Genomic DNA, 22,610 nt, shown 5'->3' on the forward strand with positions numbered 1-22,610 from the left:
TTTCTCATGTCTGAAATTTATAGATTTCGCTTGGGGTCGCGTTTGTAGTCTTCCTTGGCCACATGAGGCTGCATCCACAAGCTGCATGCAGACACCTGAAGCATGTGAGCTCTGTTCCCTTTGCTTCAAGAGGGAACTGCTTCAGAGAAATCTTTCAGTCACGGCAAGTGGGAAGTCCCAGCTGTGCTATGTCCATTGTGATTCAGTCACCTACATTGGCCACACTTCTTTTTGTAACAGAGCCCAAGTCCCTCTGTTTGCTGGAGTTCCACCATCTGAACAGGCCAGGGTATCTCTCACAGAGATTCAAAATGACAGTTGTTCTGGTTTCCTGGCAGAAAACCCATGGGGAAAATGGTGCCCAGCACATCCTCTGTCACAACTATGTGAAGGATTAACCAGACTCATGCTTACAATATGTTCTCATTATGTACAACCTTCATTAAAAGCAATTAAAACCTGGCCGAAGTTCTTTTCAGATGATTAGTAGACCCAACTCCACTTCTTCTTTTGGGAGGTCAGTTAACAAAAACAAAACAAAAAACGTCTCTGTATCAGCATGACTGGTGCCTGTAGTTCAGAGGCTTGAAATTTCCCAGTAGCTGTGGTCTAGTTGTTGTGGAAAGACAGAGAAAGAAAGGAAGAGAGAAGGGGAGACATGGAAAAAGATGGAGAGGAAGAGGAAGAGAGAGAAAGAGTGAGGAAAGGAATGGGGAAGAGAAGGAAAAGAAAAAGGAATCCTAGGTCCTGAATAAAGATGGCAGACCTTGCTACACAGTTTGGTTAAAATCTTGTCCCAGGCTAACATGATTAAAAATAAAGTTTCTTATCAGTTATCCATCAATTATAAAACATAGAAACCTGGCTGACAGAATGGGTTAGCAAGCAAAGGTGCCAGCTACCAAGCCTGAGAGCCTGGGTTCTACCATCAGACCCACATGGTAGGAGAGAACTGACTCTCACAAGCTGTCCTGACCTATACAGTAAATGTAAAAATAAAATTAAAAACATAAAACTGTCTTTTAAACCCAGTGCTTAGGAGATAGAAGCAGTTGAACTTGGAGTTTGAGACTAGTCTGGTCTACAGAGCAAGTGACAGGACAGCCAGGGCCGTTACATAGAGAAATCCTGTCTCAAAAACCCAAACAAACAAAAAACCCAAACCCAAAACAAACAAAAACAAAACTGGGTGGTAATCAACCATCATCTTGTGGAACAAAGAAATCTCCTCCTGGCTTGGGTTCTAATTAATGCTGGTAGTATTTCCCATGATCAGATTTGGAGAGTCATCTTAAGCATGAGTAATAAAAACTGAAATTGGGGTTTGACCTGAAGATCTGAAAAGTAAAACATCCAGCCACTGGCTCTTACCTCGACCTCTGTCCAAAATGGTGATCCTACCTCCAGGATCTCAGAATGGGACTGACTGAGAGCTGTCTCCTACTATTTTGTAATCTTCTCCAGGGCTGGGATTAAAGGCGTGTATCTCCTGATTTCTATGGCAACTAGTGTGGCTGTTGGAATTAGAGGTGTTAACCACTGCCTGGTCTATAAGGCTGACCAGTGGGGTTGTTTTTCTCTCTAATCTTCAGGCAAGCTTCATTTACTAAAACACAAATGAAATACGACTACAGTCCACATTCTCTTGACTTGAATTCTGGAACCACGTTAGCATTGTTTATGAAATTCACTACAGAAGGGCTCAAGAGCAGGTCAGTAGCTCTATCAGGAGGAGATACAGTTGTAAGACATAAAATAATGCTTAACTTCTTTTCCTAGATAGTGTCTCTGATGGAGGTCATCGAATTAATAAATTATTTGATTCCATATGTGTGTGTTTGTAGTGTGTGTATGTGTGTGTTGTATGTGTGTATGTGTATGTATGTATGTGTGTGTGTGCGTGTATGTGTGTGCCCATGCTCTTGTGCTAATATATTGCAAAGCTCCGGGGTTGTTTCTCAGGAACCATTCACATTTTCCAAGTGGTTCGCTGATTGGCTAGGCTGCCTACAAAACCCCAGGGATGCTTGTCTCCACCTCCTCAGCACTGAGATTGCAAGCACAGCACTGTCTGGCATTTTCACCTGGGTTCTGGGGATTGAACTCAGGTCCTCGAGCTTGCATGGCAAGCCCTTTACTGACTGAGTATCCCTCTACCCCAGCCCCAACTGGAGATCACTGGGGGGCTTGAGTCTTACTCTTAGGTCTCTATACAATGGCCCCAGCCACCTGAGATGGGAACTCGGGTCCAGGAGAGGGAAATCACTGTAGAGTGTGGGATGTGATTGATCCCATCCCCAACCAAGAATCCATCACCATTCTTAACCTTCAGATATCACCCTCAGAGAGCATTCATATTTCATTTATAGACGGCACACACAGGCTTCCAAGGTTTCAAGGGACTTGCCCAGAGCTGGCTAGCTGGATGCTGGGAAGGTCTCTAGGCAGGAAGGGCAGACAGAGGGCCCCACATCTCCTGCTTGTTCTACTAGGGGTCTACAGACTCTGCTGAGGTCCAGCTCACAGCTGTGTGTGGCAGAACCCTGGGAAGGGAATTCCTCTGCCTGGACTCCCAGACATAAATGCAAAGTTCACAGGTCTCGACTCTTTCCCACAGAGGAACATGTGTTTTTGTGGAAAGACCACACAGAAGAGTCAGGATCTCTGTTGTTTCCAGAATCTGGCCTGTGCTGGCCATTCGGCCTGAGTTGCATTAGGGAACCAAGGCCACATCCGCCTGGAAGGAATTTAGAGATTGTTTCTTTTGGTGCTTCAGAACCACTGGTTAAAGCAGACTCCTGGGCTTCCCTCCCACAGACTCTGATTTAGTGAGTCTGGAGCAGCACTGGATTCTGGCTTTTCCAGCAAGCTTCCAAGGCATGCTGATTCATGGACCACACTCGAGTAGCATTGGCCAAATACTTTCTTGTCTTAAGAGGGACTGGCAGGTTTCTTCCTAAAGGCCAGAAAGTATATATTTCAAGGTCTGCAGGCCAGTCAATCACCACCACAAACTATACAATTTTGACTGTTATAGCGTGAAAGCAGCCATGAGCAGTGTGTACAGACACAGATATAGCTGTCTTCTGACAAATCCATACAAAGCCAGAAGGAAGTCTCGGCTACAGCTGACTGATGCCCCTCTCTAAAACTTTTCCTATCTTCAGCATGGTTTGGGCCTTCCTGATAACATATTTACAGATACAAAACACAGGTGACTAAAAACAGGGATGTTAAGCTTGGAGTACTGGTGCACCCCTTTAATCCCAGCACTTGGGAGGCAGAGGCAGGTGGATCTCTGTGAGTTTGAGGCCAGCCTGGTCTACAAAGTGAGTTTCAAGATCACCAGAACTAGATAGTGAGAACCTGTCTTGAAAAACAAAAACAAAACACCCAAATAGGGGTGTTGTTTCCAGCCATTCATGACAATGATCAAGAGATCAAAGAAGCAACAATGAAGAACAATCTTGTACCAGGTCAGTGAGGGCTACATCACCAGCTACAGTGTTAATACTGGTGTCTCAGGTGAGTTAGTGCTACATCACCAGCTACAGTGTTAATACTGGTGTCTCAGGTGAGTTAGTGCTACATCACCAGCTACAGTGTTACTATTGATGTCTCAAGTCAGTTAATGCTACATCGTGAGCTACACTGTTACTATTGGTGTCTCAAGTCAGTTAATTCTCTACGGTGTTACTATTGGTGTCTCAGGTCAGTTAATGCTACATCGTCAGCTACAGTGTTACTATTGATGTCTTGTATTTAAAATACTTCTAATTTTTAAATCATTGTCTTTGTGTGGGCATGTGTGTGTACAGGCCAGTAGAGGCCAGAAGAGGGCCCTGATCAGATCCCTGGGCACGGGAGTTACTGTTGTTAGTGACCCTCTGCAAGAACAGCAGGTACCCACATAACTGCCGGCCCACCTCTCCAAACCAATTCTGTTTAGATTGAATTGGCCTTACGTATTTCCTGAGTACATGTATGGAAAGGTAAGAAAAGGGAACACTCACTTAAAAGGGTCTTTAAGGAGTTTTCTCAGGGTCCATAAATACACACAAAACAGCTTCCACAAGGCTAGCAAGACGAAACGCACACAGATGGCCAGGAACTTCTTATATGCACACCTTAAGGAACATTCTACAAACAGGCACATAAACCAACGAGTTATATTATCTTTATTCATGTTAGAATTTCTATCAGTGTTTGAACATTAATATTTAGAGAGTTTTGTACATTTTCATCTGAGAACCATACCAGGTCACAAAGCTCACGCCAACACTTCTCAATCCCACGGCTAGCTGCTCACTTGCACTCTCTCTTAACACTGTTAAATGTGTCCTCTCCTGTGCAGCCATTTACAACGGAAGGTGTCCTCACTCTCGTGTCTCAGCAAAGTTCCAGACATTATGGATTTCATCACATATAAATTCTTTAAAAATATACTTCTGTCAAAAGACTTGATGACTACTATGTACACTACAAAAATAAATTTTCATATAAATAAATTATATGGCATACTTTCATCTTTGTAATTGAAATGACACAAACTCATTCCCACCCAATTTGGCAGACGAGACCCAGTTTGAATATTTATTTCCTTTAAACTCCTGACACTAAAACCTACCATGAGTCCTTAATGTAGATGTTATATACTCTGAACTATTTAACATTAGTAAGCACTCTATACAAATAAAAACTTCTGTTCAAAAGTAAAACATAACCGCAATAGTGTTTCCAATAGAAATAAAATCCCTGCAATTTTTTTTGTTGCTATAAACTGGCATGACAGACTCTGGAGGACATTCTTATGATACAAAATTATAAATATCAGCAAAGATCTTTTCTCTTAAAAATTAAAACATCCAAATGAACAAACAATACAGACAAAATAAAACTATGAGGAGACAGACAGAGAACACACACACACTCCGAGACTGTAGTCTCTTGTCAGCTCTGCATCCTTCCTGCCTTGGCTGATGCAATTCACGACACACAGAAACCCAAGGGCTGTACAAACTTCCTTATGCCGCGAGCGAGGCTCAAGAGTGACGGACACAACCAAGAATTGCAGGGAAGTGGCTTCAGAATTTTACATCTCCCTTCTCAACTCAGGGTGCAAGTTATCTGAGCAGAGCTGGTTTTGGGTAGGCAGACAGTGGCTTGACAGGCATTAAGACAGTAGCAGTGGGTGGCCAGGGCCTCTGGCATGCACATGCATGCGCACACACACACACACACACACACACACACACACGCACGCACGCACGCGCGCGCGCACGCACGCACATACGCACGCACGGTAGCCACAGGTGGCTTCCAATTAGTACCTTACAGTTTGGGGATGAGCGTTTCGGTCTGAGGTTACTAGAGTGCTGGTACTACTAGGGGCCCAGTGCCTTACAAACGTGCACGCAGGAGAGGAGGGATGGAAGGAAACTGCATGCAGAGCACACTCCTCACAGTAGCTTCCACGGAACACAAGCTTCCTTCCTCTGACACAAGCCTTCGGTGCTCACTCACAAGGGAGGATACTGCATTACCATCTACTAGTCTCTGGCCAGAGGCAAAGAAGCCTAAACCTCAGGGAAAGAAACCAGGATCAAACTTCAAGATTTAACATCTGCTTCAAAGAGTTTTATGGGACAGCACTGTCCCGCTCGTCCACGAACACCACACTGGATGAATTCTAACATTGGAGAAGGAAAGGGAGTGTGCACAGGAGGACGAGGATGTGTGGAGAAGTCTTCAAAAGTTCACGTGCCATGATAGCTGACTGTACCACCATCAGCACACCCCAACCAGGCAGCCCATTTAGCGAGGGGGATTCAGATTTGTAAAGGTCTGAGTGTAGACCTTGAATGATGTAGATTTTTCTGCCTGTATCTGGGTTATGGGGGTGGGAGGCTGTGTGTAGACGTTGGTCATCAGAAAGGTACAATGAATGTCACACTTCTCTTGGGTGTCAGCTTGCGACCCAGCTGAGATTCACCACCAATGAAGGCGGCTGGTTCCATACACAGAGGTCCGAACACCCCACATTAGGACCTATGAGAATGTATTCTCTTTGAAGCACAAGGGGAGGTCCCTGGAGGACTAGGACTACCCATGACCTCAGGAGCTGCCAAAAGCATGAAAGATGACAAGTGCACCCTTCCACCAGCACCGAGACAGAAAGGGACCTGAACTTTCCCAGCTTGACTAGGCCAGCACTAAGGTCATAGGAAACAAAGAGAAACAAGAAGAGCAACAAAACAAAACAAATCACAGTACAGTACACTGAGAGATCACACATTCACACACACACACGGAAACACACCCTTGAGAACTGCATAAACGATCCCTAGAGAAGCCACTGGGATTAACCTGTTTTCTTCATGTCTGCTCGTTAAACAATTATCACGCATAGCGTGTTCAAAAGTTAACAGTAACATTTCATCCTACCACAGGGTTGTGATATGCAAATTTAAAATATTTTAAACAGAAACCTTTACAAATAATCCTGTTACATAAGCAATATTTGCATAGAATTATACAAGTAAATTATACAATATTTAAGCAGCAGCGACATATGCTGGGAGATTTTAAAAACTAAGTTAAGCTTGGTTGCGGCACAGAGACCAATGTACACAGGGGGAGGGACCCCTGTGGTCTCTCCACTCGGGGCAGGAGTGAAGAGGCCCCAGGCCATAGACTTTACAGCATTTCCATGTATATTACATGTGTACACCTCTTAAATATTTATAGAAATATTTCACAAAATAATACAATCAGTTACAGTAACAATGAACTGCTTTCCCATAATTCCAAGCAGTTCTCTTCAAGCAGTCAGTACTGGAAAGAGGTGGGGACGGGGTTTGTTTTTTTTTTTTCCAATCTTTGGCCTCTTTGCTTCAGATTTTAATTACCCTTTAAAAGAAAACAAAAAAGGAAGTCACATCACGGTCACGACCACAGAGCTGTGTGCCTCTCACACCACACAGCCTGTAACTCCAGGTGGACACTGAGAGCACAGGAACTCTACAGTGGGCTGACTGTGGAGCTAAATTCATTTCACCTGTCTTCACCTTGCAGGGTCATCTGCGTGCTTGTTAGAACTGCTGCGGGCGGCCGCAAACAGGCGCAAGGTAACGCTGCTAATCTGCTTTCAAGAGATTACTAGTGAGAAGAAATCCAGTTTGGAACTGTATTGGTTTGGCCGCACCAGCCTTGCCTTGGGGAGGAAAGGTCCCCCAGGGTCCAGTTTGGGGTGTGCAAGTGCTCAGGAAACCCTGGAGAGCACCCCTGGGGTACACGCCTCAGTCGGAGCTGCAACCCCATGGTCTCTCCTCACACTCCACGTCCTGCAGCTCTATGACCTCCACCTTCGAGTCCCTCCTCTCGCACCTGACATGAAAAGGCACATGGGGGTCCTCGAACACCCCGTGGTCAGTCTCAGGGTAGCTCTCGTAGCCCGGACAGGGTCCCCCTCGGGGGTGGCGTCCGGGCCCTGGTGGGGGATGCACAGCGACGGTCACAGACGCGGAAGCCGTCACAGTGGTGATGGGCTGGCCATAGCTGGGCACAGAGCTGCCCATGGCAGCGGACGTCGGGTTCCGAGGGTTGTGAGAACGGGTCCCACGGGGGCCTGAGCGGTCCCTATTGCTAGGGCCAGAACGCCCTTCAGTAGAAATCTCAAAAGCGTCTCTGCGCGGTCTGTACGGGGGTGGCCGCAAGCTTTCTCTAGGGGGGTCCCTTTGAGGCTGCTGGCCTTGTCGTCCAGGGGACAAGGAGCCAGAGTCCAGGTGTGGCTGCTGTCGAGAGTCCAAGGGAGGGTGATGTCTCGGTTCAGGATGGACCACCTGCAGAGGTGAAACACGTGAGCACAGGGAGGCAAGGTGATGTTCTTCCACCCGCAGAGGAAAACCCACTCCTTTAGTAACATCCAGGATGTGGATCCTGCCTGCTCCAGCACAGCTGCCTGGAGGCATATAGCTGCTGCCCACAGCTTCAGGGACATCCACAAACCAGCTACCCAACTGACCAGTCTCTCCAGACCCTGGGTTCTTTTCCACAAAAATACTGCTAAGTGTCTGGCCCTGGACGGCCAAGAGGCAGGGTGGAGTATTGGTACATAAGCAATCATATACAGTAGCTTTTAGAGACGTCAAGGTTTCAGTGTCTGGGTCATATATTAGCCTTGCTTCACCTGACCCCCACCCCCCAGCCCCAAGCCAGGTGTGGCCAGGAGCTAACATACTGAAGAGCAGAATGCAAACTTCTGCCATCACTGATAGTTCTGTTAGATGCATTTGTCTCTGCCTGGCCATTAGGAATCTGGTTTCTGGGTCTCTGTACAAAGCCCAAGCAACAGTGGCCACATCAATCAAAAGGACCGTGACCAACTTCAAAGTCGTTGAGCTTGTACCTATTTTTAGGCTCCCGCTGAACAAAACCAGATTCACACTGCAGCTCAGCAGGGCATCGTCATGAGGGCGGGGGGGGGGGGGGTCACAACGACGACACAATTCACTGGCCAGCCACTCTTTCCTTCATGGAAGGCTGCTCTGGCCTGGGACTCGAGTACACATTTCCTGTAAGGACGGTGGGGGCCTTGGGCGAGCAAGGGGAACTTTGGAGCCTTCCTTGGCTCTTTAAGGCTGAGCATATCTTGACTGGGGGGCTAGGGTGTGTAAGGAAGGAGCCTGTCGATTCCTCTACCCTCAGGAATTAAGGGAAGAACTCAGAATGCTTCTGAGCATCAACAGATCTCCAGTTATCTACAACAGTAAGAGCTTGAAGCCACAAAGCTATGGGAAAGCCTTAGATAATAATTAAAATAATTTTGTACCAAGGCCAATTAAAGGTAATAGAGATGAGAAGAAAAAAAAGTGCTTCTCATGGCAGTACAGAATTTATTCCATTTCCTCATATTCTGAAATGGTAGGTGGGGTAGAAGGACAGAAAGGGGGAAAGGGGTAATGGCCTGTAGCTGAGACCACGCTGACTAAGGGTAGGGCTGGGGATGAGCCCCAGGGCTTTTGAGTATTTATTCTAGGCAAGCTATGCCTCCCTGTAACAATGTTGACACTGCTGCTTCAATCCACAAGATTAAAAGGCAGCATGTCATAGTTTACAAAGAATGGCATGCTGGCAGTTTCCTGTGATTTGACCTGGTGTATACACTTTTCTCCTGCACCCATCTGTCTGTGAGATCTGCTGCTCAGATCTCCCTGGACCTCCCCTGGACCTCCTGGCCCACTGCCAGAGGAAAGATGAATCCTTCCCAGTACCCCAGGTGACTCACAGTGGACCGGGCAAAGACGGGGTTTTCTGTGGCTTCCACAATCACTTGGTGGGCAGGACCTCCGGAACCCTGCTGTGCCTCATAGTGCCTGAGCTCCTCGCTGATGCCAGACACAGTGGTCTGCGAGCTGTACTCTGAGTCAGAAGAATCAGACCCATTGTTCATGTGACCAGGAGGTACTGCAAACCGGACAACACTCGGGGGTGGCTCAGGCGAAGGAGTGGGCAGCCGGTTCAGGCCACTGGCTGGAGACACCTGTTTATGGAGATTCCCAATTAAAAGTGTTACATTTCGTTTATCTGTTGGCCCATCTCAAAGTTCATTATCCTCTGTCACCTGACAGAAGAACCCACACATCATCCTGTATCTACTCCCCTCTCCCTGCCATCTGGCAGACCTTCAAGATACTGGCATAAAAATAGTGCCTATGTCTTCCAACGCCAGAGAGGCAGGATGGATGCCTTTTACGCCTGTTAAGCCCACACACTTATCTGAAGTAGAAAACCTTCCTTTACATATCCCCAAGACTAAAGCTGCCCATCCGCTGACCTAAAGCAAAGTTTGCTCCCCAGCCCCCAGCCTGAACTATCAAACGGAACAGTAAAACAGCCACTGTTGCTCAATATTTACTAAAGAGGTCACGCCATCAGCAGAACCTAAATATCTAAATGAGGACTGGGGAAAGAAGGTGGCTTGTGGGGTGAATGTCTCACCCTGGTAATTACTGACCTCAGGACAGGGTCCAAAGAAGGACAGGAGGACAGGCAGCAAAACCAGTCCGTTGAGAACCCCCAAGACGGTGAGGATTGCCAGGACAGCAAAGAAGTATCTGGAAAACAAAAGGGAAGTGGGACCTGTCAGCATGAAAAGCAAGCATTCTGCCCTCCAGGCACCCAAATGTTACTCTGCACCAAGGCTTAACAATCCCACTGCTCTGAAAAGTCAGCCACAAAACTGCAGTTCAAACTCTAATACAAGATTAGCATGGGGGTTTTGTTCTTTTTTAACCCTACGACTCCGCGGAGGACGTTCCATACACTAGAGTGTTAGTTCATGAAAGGAAAAAAAAATTAGTTTGTTAATTTGCTGAAATCTCATGCCTGTAATGTTATTTATGAACGTGTTCCACCAACACAGAAATATGGAATGTGAAATGAATGGCTGAACATCCTGAAAGCACAGAGACAATGCCGAGGGGCCCCGCTCACGAAAACCCAGCAGAAGCAAACAAATGAAGTGAAGGGTGTAGAATTTAAACAATTTGGCCCAGGAGGAAAAGCAGCCCGCTTCTGCAGGCAGCTAATCCACTGTGAAATGCCCCTGCCTCTTACGGCAGAATCTCTAATTAAGTCTCCGGCGCATCAGGTAAGGGTTTCCCTGGGCTTTCATTAATCACAACTTTCTGCCTAGAATTCTCTGGGTTCCAGTTTTACCAAATAGCTCCGATTGCAACCTTTTTTTTTTTAGAACACAGGAACCAGCTCTGCAAAGAAAACGCTGCCCATTCTGTGGGAGCTGGGGCATTGTGCGGGGCGAGGGCACTCCACAATGGCAGGCTGCTCTGCGGGCCAATCTTTTGTTGAACACTTTAGCATCTCTGAATACTCTTGTTTTGCGTCAGCCAATTCAAACAGAAAGGCTGAAGCACCACGGCAGAAGAGGGAGAGTGGAGAGCGAGTTCTGCGTTCCCACCATTGAGGGCTAAAGGTCTGGGATCCTTCAAGAATACCCAAGGTAAACCTGTCAGCCAGGGACCGCCTCTGGCCAGCACTCTGCACAGCTGGAGGGCGCACGCTCCACGCAAGGATGCTTCTTTGGAACTAATGATTTCTAGGGCTTTGATGGAACTGGGCTGGGGGTGGGTGGGGTGGGGTTAGGATGTTCTGGAAAGAAAGAGGAAGGGCCAAATATCTATCTGTTAATGGTGCCCTGGACCATAAAACTGAACAGCCACCCTGCAATGCCATGTCTATGTATGTTTTGACATCAGATGAAAGGAGAGAGAATCCCTATAAAAATACAAATACCTCACAGCTATTGTAAACACTAAAACCCGCTGAGTTGCATTAGTAAAAACCCAAGCCGCCAACGTCTTGCTCTAACGTAAACTGTGGGACTTTCAGCGGAGGCATATATCAGCGGCAGGCATTAAGACATTTGCATCCCATCCATCTAGCTGCAGCATAAACAGACCAATTAGATTCCTGACGGCTTCATGTATACAGTGTCTGCTCATCTATTCAACTCCGGTGAGGACTTTATCCGCCCTGTTTTAGAAAATGGGAAGCCCTTCTAAGTGCTTGAAACAGGAACCCTGATATCTCTGGGAGGGGAGGAGCAACCCCAGAGAGGACAGCGAGGAAATGGGCTCTGCTTTGTCATATCCTTTGCAGAGCTGGGCGCTAGCTCCTCGGCTAACCTGCAAGGTTCCAGCACACCCTCCATTTATTTCTCTTGGCTTTGAATTGCCTGGCGAGACTTTAATCTCCCAATCCCAGCAGAGTATACGCCACACAACCAAGAAGGTTATGTGCTACTCGCCAGTAGTCACAAAAAATGGCACTCAAGAGGCTGGTATCGCCTTTGTGTTGGAAGAGCCCAGAGACCGTGCCAAAGCTTTGTACCAGAACGACAAAGCTAGAACCTGTGTAAGAGCATGCAGAGAAATGCCAAACCAACCATTTAAAACAAGGCAAACCCAAATCAAGATCTAAGTCAAGCCAGCTACCTCACCAGTGTTTGGCAAAGGAGACTCTACTGACCAGTCTGCTAACCTGTAAGTAGGCTGTGTGAAAACTCGCATGCTCGGGCTCAGCTGAGAGCTGCCTGGAAAGGCCCATCAGTCTGCACTTTAATAGCTCCAGATGATCAGGAAGCTTCTCATAGAGAATGCTGGTCTACACTGAAATGAGCCAACCTCAGCTTACTCTACCCCCAAACAGTGAGCCAACCATGTCCTCATCCAGAAAGATGGATACCCTGGAAGCTTGGCTGCCCAGTGGGCTATGCCTCAAGGCTGGTCCTTTCTTTTTCCTCCTCTGGTGGTGGGGATTGAACTGGCTCGCACCATGCACCTTAGCCAGGTACTTGCTGTATCACTGAGCTACACCCCCAATGTAGCTAATGCTTGTTACTTCTAGCTGAAAGCCCTTTTTTCGTCTGGAAACGTGAGTTTCCCTCCTTGGCTGGCCTGTGTAAGTATAAATCTTGATGAGAGCCAGATGTGGTGGCACATGCCAATACTTCTAGCACTTTGGGGGCTGAGGCGGGACAATCAGCAGTTCAAGGCTATTCTCTGCTACATCACAAGTATGAAGCAAACCTAAACTACATGAGACTTGTTTCATAAACAAACCCCCAAACCCCCAGCCCCTTAAAAACCATTTTCTAGTCTTCCTCACGCTTTCCTGCCTTAAACACACAGTAGTGTTTTTCCTAAGGCATGGTCTGAGGAGCAGCCAAACTCTACAGAAGTTTTAGCCCAGAGAGCAAAGCACAGTGCAATCCTGTTTCAAAGGGTACCAATAAAGAAAAAACAAACAATGCTACCAAGAACAGCCTGATTAGGTAATCTCTCCAGACGTGTGGAGCATTGTACACATTCTCTGGGCTCTGCCTTCTTCTAAAGACACGCTAGTATCTTAAATACTGAGGACGCCGGATTGGCCTCTTTGCAACAGACCATGGTTTTCTACCTAAAAGCAGACACCTTGTGAAGTCAACAGCACCGTTGAGAGAGTACAGTTTCCTTCTGGTTCCAATCTTAAGATTCTTTTTCAAAATGAAAACTCACTGTCTTTTAAACTTTGGAAAAGTCACCATCTTACCCATCCATACCAAGTAGCAAAATCCTGCCTTGTGATCCAAGAGGAGTACACAGGCCAGGTTTGGAGTTCCTGAAGTCAGAGGTTCAGCACTGACGAAGTCTTGGGACCCACACACACAATCTGGGTACACTGTACTCATTGCCTGTGTAAGGTTTAGAGCTAGGTGACCACACTGGAGGTATGCTAAGTTTTCTTTCTACATTTTAAGGCAGGGTCTCATGCGTCTCCGGCTGTCCTCAAACTCAATACACAGCCAAGGACTGGGGCTACAGAGCTAAGCCTCCCACACCTGCTTTACGTGGTGTGGGGGACAGAACCCAAGGCTTCGCGCAGGCCAAGCCCTCTGCTGAGCTACAGCCCCAGCTCCTCCCACAGTTCTGAAGGAGAGAGAACCAAAGCTGAACGTGGTTAATTATCGGAACCCGCAGCCATCTCTCTGTAGATGTAACTGGAACCTCAACACTTGGGATACCAGGTGACTCTAGCTTCAGGCTGTGGGGTTGCCTCTGCTCTAACCTTTGCCCTTCCGTTTTCCAAAATACTGCCAGACTAGAAAGCTTCTGAGCGAGCTCGTCTGTGTGCCTCAGACAGGCTGAGATGTGCTACCTACCGGACAGAGGAATAAGCAACAAAAGCTACATGAAAGTCTCTCCTCCACTTCTGCTTACCTGACAATGAAATCAAATTCGGACCCTGCAAGCATCAGCACGCCCAGCAGAGTGGACACAGCACCGTCCAGAACAGGAGCGAACATGTGCTCCAGGGCAAGCATAGCCCTGTGGTTCTTGTCACCAATGGCTGTCAGAAAGGCCTGAGCAAAGGAAGAATGGAGACGGTCACATTCCTGGATGCATGTGGCGAAGTGCTCAGCTGTCTATACCTGGGTTTTACCATAATTTTCTCTTGTATTTCAGGTTGGTCTCAAACTCACTATTCTACAAGTACGACCCTGCACTTAATCTTCCTGGCTCCACGACTAGAGTGCTTGCGTTTACAGGTGTGTGCTACTATGCCTGGTTTATGGGGTGTTGGGGATAGAGCCTGGGGCCTCCAGCAGGTGAGGCAAGCATATTACCACCCCAGCTATAACCCCCCACCCCAGAAGTAATTCTTAAGTTGATGTTAGGTAGGTGGAGACAACATTACAAAGAAACTATTCTATTGTTAAAAATAAATCATCGAAAATGTAGCAATAAAACCAAAAGGATGATTGTTTTTTAAATTTCATGATATTAAAGAAATAAAGCATTGTTTACTAGGCCTTCTAAAGAAAAGTATTATGCATATGGGTGTTTAACCTGCATGCATGTATGTCTGTGTACCATGTGCTTACCTGGTGCCCACAGAGGACAGGAAAAGGACATGAGATCCAATGGAGCTAGAGTTACAGGTAGCTGTGAGCTTTTACTAGCCAGGCAAGTCCTCCACCAACTGAGCTGAAGTCTCAGCCTCAGGTCTGCCTGAAATATTGGAGGCTGCCTCTACATTTCTCTCCAAAACATATGCTCAAGATTTTACTGCTTAGCTGCTAGAATGTGTACTTGGTTTCACGACAACACCCCATTCATATTGAGCCATAGTCAGTGATGATGCATATCTTGAACAAAACCCAAAGCACAGTGGTCCAGCTTATAATCCCGACAGGCAGATCCCTGGACTCTGCTGATCAGTAAGCCCAACCTACTCAGTGAATTCTAGGCTAGTGAGAGATTGTCCCCCAAAATAAGGTGAATGGTGGCTCAATAAGAGTATTTGTTACCCTCCAGTCTCTACAAGCCTGTGCGCGCGCATGCGCGCGCACACACACGCCCACACACCCAAGATACTGATTCTAAATCATCATCTTACTAATAACTTCAAAACATTCCTTCTGGGGCTGGAGAGATGGCTCAGCGGTTAAGAGCACTGACTGCTCTTCCAGAGGTCCTGAGTTCAATTCCCAGCAACCACATGGTGGCTCACAACCATCTATAATGAGATCTAGTCATTCTTCTGGCCTACCGGCAGGATACTATATAAATAAATAAATAAATCTTTAAAAAAAAATATTTATTTAAAAAAAAAAAAATTCCTTCTGAACAGCCAATCCACAACCTGTGAGTGCAGTCACAGCTCTGAGAGGCTGCAGAAGGCACACACCACGTGCTTAGCTCCAAGAACATGCTGGAAAAACAAAGTCAGCATCCCTTAGTTCCAGCCGAGAGCTGAGTTTCCAGCTTGGGCATTCCAAGCACTAGCATTTACCGGTCAATACATATTTACTGAATGCCTCTATTAGCCCCGGGTACTCAAGATGTGAGCACAGCTGTAGTCAGAACGTAAACTGCACACTGCTTGCTGCAAGGCTTTCGACCAATTTTCTCATCAGTGTGGACTGACCAATTTTCTCATCTACTGGATTCTAGCCTCGCTTTCAGGTTAATTTCTTCCAACACAGGCAGTGTGTAAAAACAGAAGGCCAAGGTCCGGGTGAAAGTGTCCCTGGTTCTTGTGTTCTGCTGCATGGATGCATCAGAACTGGGAGGTCCACAGAGCTGGGTGGGCTGAGGTGGAAGAGCAGGCTCTGCAGGGCTGTGCACCTGAGTTCAGGCACAGGCCCCAGGGTATTTCTGCAGCTGGCAACTCACCTCACCCTCAATTACGCTATCCCCACCAGGCCTCTGAGGGTGGTCTTGTTGTATTTATCCCCACTTTATGACTGTACTTAAAACTGTGTGGATGCTCACCTAAACACACAGACTGTCTCGGGACAACAGTGACAACTTCGGGATAGGAGTGCTACTGCATCGACGTGCACAGCCCTTACACACTGCAGGGGCATGCAGTCCTTTTCACTCCCCGTGTATCTTATCTAGGACACCCCAAGAGATTAAGAACCCTCAAACGTTTTGGACTCTGTAGGGAGAACTGTGCTTGACATATGGGAGACGAGAGCCCAGGTTAAGAAGGCCCCATACCAAAGCCACGTGGACGGTGAACTCCACTCCGATGCCGACAGACGCGATCAGAATGACCACAGGCACAGCGCTCAGCTTGATTCCAATGAGGCCCATCATACCGAAGAGCTCAACTGTCATCAAAGCCAGGACCATGACCTTGAAAAGGGCACACAGTAATTAGTAAGGTGGCACCAGGTACACTAGGAGGGGCAAACCAACAATCCCAACATGGGAGCAACAATGTACCTGTCATTGAAATACTATGGAAAAATACTGACTTCTTTTACCTCTGGACAACTTCATGTCTTATATTTCAACTTCCTACTTCAAAGGAGATGTTAGGACAACTTACTATCCAGGCTAAAAAAAGGTTTAAGACAAAGTTCAGTGTGTGTGTGTTTGTGCGTGGTTTGTATTTGTATGTGTATGCACCTGTGGAAGCTAGAAGTCAAGCTGGGAGGTGTTCTCTGGAGCCTCCACTAAGACAGGTTCTCTCACTGAGATCTGGAGTTTACTATCAGGCTAGCCGGGCTGGTCAGGCCTCCTCCCTCGTCACACACCGCCACACCCAGCCTGACCGAGCTATCTTCCTATCCACCAGTTTAATATTCTTTGCAAATTATTTTTCTAATATTCCTATCCTAGAAAGGGCCCACACCCTGAACCATCTATGAAGAAGTAGACCGTGAGAGTCCAGCCTCCACCCATTATTATTTCATCAGCAACACAGTTACTAGAGACAACTTAGTAACACAATACAGGGGGTGCACATAGGTGACTCAAATACAGTGCTGCTTTAATAGACCCACGCTGAGCCCCAGCAGTCTCTGGCACACGGGGCTCCCAGAGCCAATGCCTAGGACTACTGTGGTTCACAACAAGGCTTTAACCGTAAGCACCAAAAAGTGAGTTCATACTGCAGTATTTTTGATTGTTACAGTCTGTAGCCTAAAGAAAGCAGATAGGATGGGGTGGATAAAGGTTTTTGTAGGTAAAGGAACTGTGCTTTTGTTGGAGACCAAAGGAAGAAACTGGGGACATGTGTCAGGTTACGGGGCCTTTGTGCTTTCAAGAGATGGGAGCAGCTAGGAGTCACAGCACAGATCCTCATGTTTAAGGGAAGGCTTCAGAGCCTTTCATCTTCCTTGTAAAAATGAGTGCAGGACTTTGGAGTTTCTTGGGCCAAGGAGGAAAGGGTTCTTGTGAACCTCCCTCCCCACACACTTCCGCCACATGGAGGAAGGAGAGAAAATGAACTTTCTTGCTTGGGAATAGGACAGTGGGTGGTGGCAGAGGTTGGGAGGAACAGAGGAAGATGGATGCCATCCATGGCTTAAGTGCTGTGAAGACCTCTGCAGACTAAACATTTACCTTTCATGTACCTGTTGCCCAGACTCAGCACAGAAACAAAACCTGTTTTTGAAATTCTGGCATTTTAAAGGCTAGACCACAGTTCACGGAACTTAAACAATGCCAGGATTTCAGTCTGTACATGAGACTCACTTCAAATCTGAGGGTAAACTGGTGATAAGAGGCAGTTCCATTTCCCCAGGAGTTAGTGTTCATTGTGCACAAAGGGTGTCATCCCAGCCCCTGCAACTGTTCTAACTTCTCTGTGCATGCTTTCCCGTAACACACAGCCACACATGGTTAGGGCTGGGATGAGGCCCTAAATAAGACTTCAGAATTAGAAAATTAGTTATGCTTTGGTTATTTTTCTTTAATAAAATTTCAGTGCCTTTATGCAGTGGGCTTACAAAGTCTCCTATCTTATACGAGGACGTTTTAATGCTGTGTGAGAGGGGACACAGATTCCGGCCATTAGGGGCTCTACCTTCCCCATGAACCTCACCACCTCAAGTAGAATAAATATCTTACAGATGATGCAATCTATACCCTCCTCCTCCAAAGGCCCAGACATAAACAAAACTTCCTGGCTGCAGAAAGAGCTATGCCAAAAGGAATCCGACTTCTATAAAGACCCTTATGGTAAACTCACAATGATCCCAGCCGTCCAGGGGTTCAGCAGGAAGACCGCGCACACTAGGAACGTGCAGGCCAGCACCACGCTGATGGCTAGCAGCAGCCAGTGGCGCAGGCTGATGTACTGCTCCCAGAACAGGAAGGGGTAGCCGTTGGGGTAGCTGGACAGCCCCAACTTCGTGTACTTCTTGCAGATGATCCTCACTTTTTCGATGGCTTCCACGAAGTCTGAGGTGTCTCGTAGGCCGTTGAGGTAGAAAGGGAACTGAGCGTATTCGATAGGTTCTGCTGCTGGGACTGGACAAAGGAGAAGCAGTGTGAGTGAGGGCCCCAGGTGAAGAGCCTCCGCCACCCCAACGCCACAGATGCTGGATGTTAAATACAGAGACGGGACCCCCCCCCCCAAAGTGCATTCATTACTCCTCTTCCAACAAAATGGACAAACAATAAATGATTCTGGGCCTTTGCAACATTCAGAGTTCGTTTAAAACTTCTCACTAACAATCCGTTTGTTTTCACTGTGTGTGTGTGTATACACGTGTGTGCATGCTTGTGCATTCAGACACACGTGTGGAGGTTGCAGGGCGACCTTGGATGTCAATCTTCTCCTTCAAAAGTCTCTTGCTGCTTGCTGTGCATATTCTAGGCTGGCTGGCCCTGAAGCTCCCAGACACATTTCCCACCTCCGTCTCATCTTGCCTTATGCATTGGGGTTACAGATGCGCTACCACACCCAGCTTCATGTGGGTTCTGGGGATTCAAACCCAGTGCTCACGCTTGTGTGGCAAGCTCATACCCACTGAGCCGTGTCCTGAGCCCAGAATCAACCCTTTGATTTTATCAGGTGGTAGCAAAGGGGTAAGAGTGGGATGGGCAGTGGAAGGCCCTGTAATCTGTATATTTTTAAGCCTCTGATTTTATTATTCCAGAAGCAGTTACCATTTGTGAGAACTCTAAATGCCGCAGTAAGACTTAAATGTCGACCTTTTGTTTCCACGTCCAATTTGCTCTCCCTGACCATTTGTGAGACCAAAATAATCCCAGAGTCATGCCTTGCAGAAAAAGACACTTGACTTTTCTTGTCCTTTAGTGACCTGGCAACTTAAACCTTTCCCGCTTTTCTAATGCAATGCTAAGTCTTCAGCAAGAGGGGAAGAAATCCTCACACAACAAGCATTTAGTTACTGCCCTGTGTGTTCCACACCCTTTGGGGTCATTCAGTTGACTTGCTAAACATGATTTGCCCCTATTATAATCTCAACTATAAATTTTCATTAAGACAGGCCTTGGCTGCTTGCCATCAGTCTCTGGGGGTTGGTACAGGGGAGTTCAGAGAGCTGCCTGCCCCGTTTGCAAAGGGACCCGTCTTCTTTCTCATGTCTTCTCTTGGCCCCACACCCAAAGCCTACGCTGCTACTAACATCTCTAACATAAATGCAGACTAAATCCACACAGAGCCACCTTTCAAACCCCGGGCTTAGGGGTGAAGGGAAGAGGAGAACACTGATGTATACAGACTTTTCTTGTCCAGTTTAAACAGCGCTGACAGAGCACAGGTGCTTGGTGGCTTATAGAAATGACCCAACATGCCAAAAATCCCTTCAACACCAGAGTTGACAAAGTTAAGATAAACATATAATCCCTAGCGATAAAACTCGGCAATAGTAAAATAACACTCAGTGTGGAGGCGTCACCCACTTTCACATGGAACAGCTGGCATCAGGAGAAACGCCTGGCGTTCGAGCTACAAAAGGAGGTTAGAAACGCTTATTTCTCAAAGTGAGAGTGCAGGGCTGTATTCCATTACACACCCTCATCTGTCTCCCGGAGTTTTAAACTAAGAGAAATATATTGTTCTATTTACACTTTTGAACCCTGGGTAGTGTCAGCGAAGGAGGCTGTTGCTGAGCTCCAGGCAGCAGCTAAAGGAGCCTCTGAGAAAGCCCAGCCTCTCTGGACAGACGGCTACTTACTCCTCAGCCTGGTCTCCGGCATGTAGTCGGCTCTGTCATGGACCCACTCTGGTCGGTGAGGCCGGATGTTGGCCTGGGAGGCGGCATAAGCCACGGGGTCGTTGCTGACCCAGGCCGTCAGGTAGATGTAGAAAGCGCTGGGATTAATGATGCCATCTGCATCCACCAGACGCTGTTTAGTCAGCTACAAAACGGGAAGAACAGAGGTCATTCAGAGAGGGCTGTGGGGTAAAACACACTCCACACTCCTGCTGGGAGACCAGAGCTTTGTACCCACTTTTCCAACAAACAGCAGAATACCCATGGCTTGACAGTGCCCCAAGTCCCACAAGAATACCTTTGATGTCTTTCAAAATGCACTTATTGGGGGATGCAATCACCAGTATGTTTATAGAAACACACGGTTCTGCAGATGGCCCAGGAATCGGCTGAACCAATTAAATCTGAATGCTAAAAGAGACTGTCTGCAGCCAAGGCGGGTAAAGAACAATCTGGAAAAACATATTTATAGGAGGGGCGGGGGGGGGGGGGACCTGGCAAGCATCCCCATCCACGTCTGTGTGTAGTTAACCTCTGTTGTTAACACTGAAGGAAATACCACCCAGTAAATGCAGGGGCTATAAAATAAAACAACATCTGTATAAATTTTGCTAACACAGCCTCCGATGACCTGCACATTCAAAAAATGCCCACTGCCAGAGAGGGGAAGACAATGATGCAAAAGCCAGGGCCTCTCTGAGTAATCTCACTTCTGAGCCCTGGTCAGATTCAGGGGCCACATCTGCTCCCACAGTAGATCTTGTGGGCTTTACTCGAGTCAAAGACACTATGAGACGAAGTGCGGATTATAAATATGGTAGATACACCGAAAAAAAATTTCCTGTTTACTTTAGATCCAGGCCTCCTTCCAACGTTCGGTCTTTTTTAACAAAATGAAAATCACCAGTGACAGCAGCTCACAGAGAAAGAGTGTGGAGGAATAAAGAGCGTGGAAGAGAGGGAGAGACGTAGACAGCAGGGATCTGGATTCAATTAATCCACGGGATCGCTAACAACTGTAGGTCCTCAGACTGGCTCTGGAATTACATAGCACAGCTCCTGGCCTCCGTGCATGCGGCATGCTCTTCTTTCTCCCGGGAGAGGAAATGGTATCTTGGTGCCTGGCCCCACCACAGGCATCCCAGACCCCCTAAGTCCAATTCAGTAAGTCTCTGCTATCCTGTCAGGCAGGCTGGTCTGCCATACCCTTGTCAGACCTGACAGCCCATTGCATGCCACTATAAAGCACCAAACCTCACACTCCACAATGACGGGCCAGCAAAAGGACGAAGATAGTATACAGAGCTGCCGAGATGATTAACATGACGGTTTCTGTCTAAAGACAGAGAAAGCAAACTACTACCCACAAAGAGGCCTAGACCTCACTCCAAATCCAGGGTGCAAACGTACCCCTGAATATGCCTGAGGAAACCAAATGTGCTAGAGTCCAGGTGCTTCAAATACAGAATACTATCAAAGGGAAGAGCTTTCACTCCTGAGGGATGAGCAAGGTGGGCAGTGTGCGTACCTGCTTGCTATGTTCAGGCCACAGCAAGCTGCCTGTACTCACCATCTACTCTTGGGTGCAAGTGACCTCTCTGATCTCCTAAGCCACCCACCCACCCAACCACAAATCCATTATTGTCCCCTGTCTGAATACACCATACTGATGAGAATGACAGGATGAGTCACTGGGAAAAGCCTGCACTGTGAACACATCATCGCTATGGCGTCCTCTCTCTTGCTTGACAAGAAGGGAAAGGGAAGCCTTCTGGCCGGCTTGAGGTCACACAGTTATCATCCCTATCATTTCAGGTCCTCACGGAACAACCTGGGAATCCCACACCGCCAGCCCAGTTTCCACAGGTCATCTGCCCAGAAGCTGTTCACAGTGAAACAGTGGGATACCTGACTGATGTCGATGGGCTTGTCTCGGCTGCCGGTCTGCACCAGGAGCTTGTAGGCGAGGACCCCATCGTCCGACCCATTTTTGTAATTGTTTGGCATGATCCTCCCAGTTTCCCAGTCACTATCAAATGCATCCTGAAGTCCTGTGAACAGCAAACGTGTACAACACATTAAAGCCTGGACCAAGAGGGCCTGGTTCTGAGGGATTACGCTGAAGACAGCGGGCAGGGCGGGGGCCCCATCTTCAGCTTTCTCTCACTTAAGAAAGGACTGCTATGCTAACCAATCGCTGCTGGGGGGACAAGAAAACACACAATTTACTCAAACTAAGGAGCAAAAGTCCAGGAGATGGATAGATGGCTCAGGGCCCTTGCTGTTCTTCCAGGGAATCCGAGTTCAGATCCCAGAACCCACTTTGGAGGGAATACAACTGCCTGAAACTCCAATGGCAATGCCTTTTATTGTGCGTGCATGCGTGCGCACACACACACCCACAGACACACACACAGAGAAAACTTTGGAGGGAATACAACTGCCTGAAACTCCAATGGCAATGCCTTTTATTGTGTGCACGTGCACACACACACACACACACAGAAAGAAAGGGGAGGTGGAATGGCGTCACAAACCTTTAATTTAATCCCAGCATTCAGGA

General features: G+C 47.3%; 1 protein-coding gene across 3 annotated transcripts in view; it reads right to left on the bottom strand.

Moving 5' to 3' along the window:
- Positions 1-4,161: 4,161 nt before the first annotated feature.
- The window catches only part of Ptch1 (patched 1), a 65,658-nt gene continuing 47,209 nt past the window's right edge, over positions 4,162-22,610 (bottom strand). For all 3 annotated transcript variants that reach the window (XM_057787032.1, XM_057787030.1, XM_057787033.1), the window contains exons 16-23: positions 21,956-22,098; positions 20,009-20,192; positions 18,052-18,332; positions 16,071-16,208; positions 13,782-13,924; positions 10,016-10,115; positions 9,287-9,541; positions 4,162-7,841 (exon numbers count right to left, since the gene is read on the bottom strand). In XM_057787032.1, coding sequence (XP_057643015.1) covers positions 7,299-7,841; positions 9,287-9,541; positions 10,016-10,115; positions 13,782-13,924; positions 16,071-16,208; positions 18,052-18,332; positions 20,009-20,192; positions 21,956-22,098 — 1,787 coding nt within the window. In that variant the 3' untranslated portion in view covers positions 4,162-7,298. The remainder of the gene's footprint in view (positions 7,842-9,286; positions 9,542-10,015; positions 10,116-13,781; positions 13,925-16,070; positions 16,209-18,051; positions 18,333-20,008; positions 20,193-21,955; positions 22,099-22,610) is intronic.

The sequence above is a fragment of the Chionomys nivalis genome, chromosome 13 (genome assembly GCF_950005125.1).
Source record: "Chionomys nivalis chromosome 13, mChiNiv1.1, whole genome shotgun sequence".
NCBI classification, from domain to species: Eukaryota; Metazoa; Chordata; class Mammalia; order Rodentia; family Cricetidae; genus Chionomys; species Chionomys nivalis.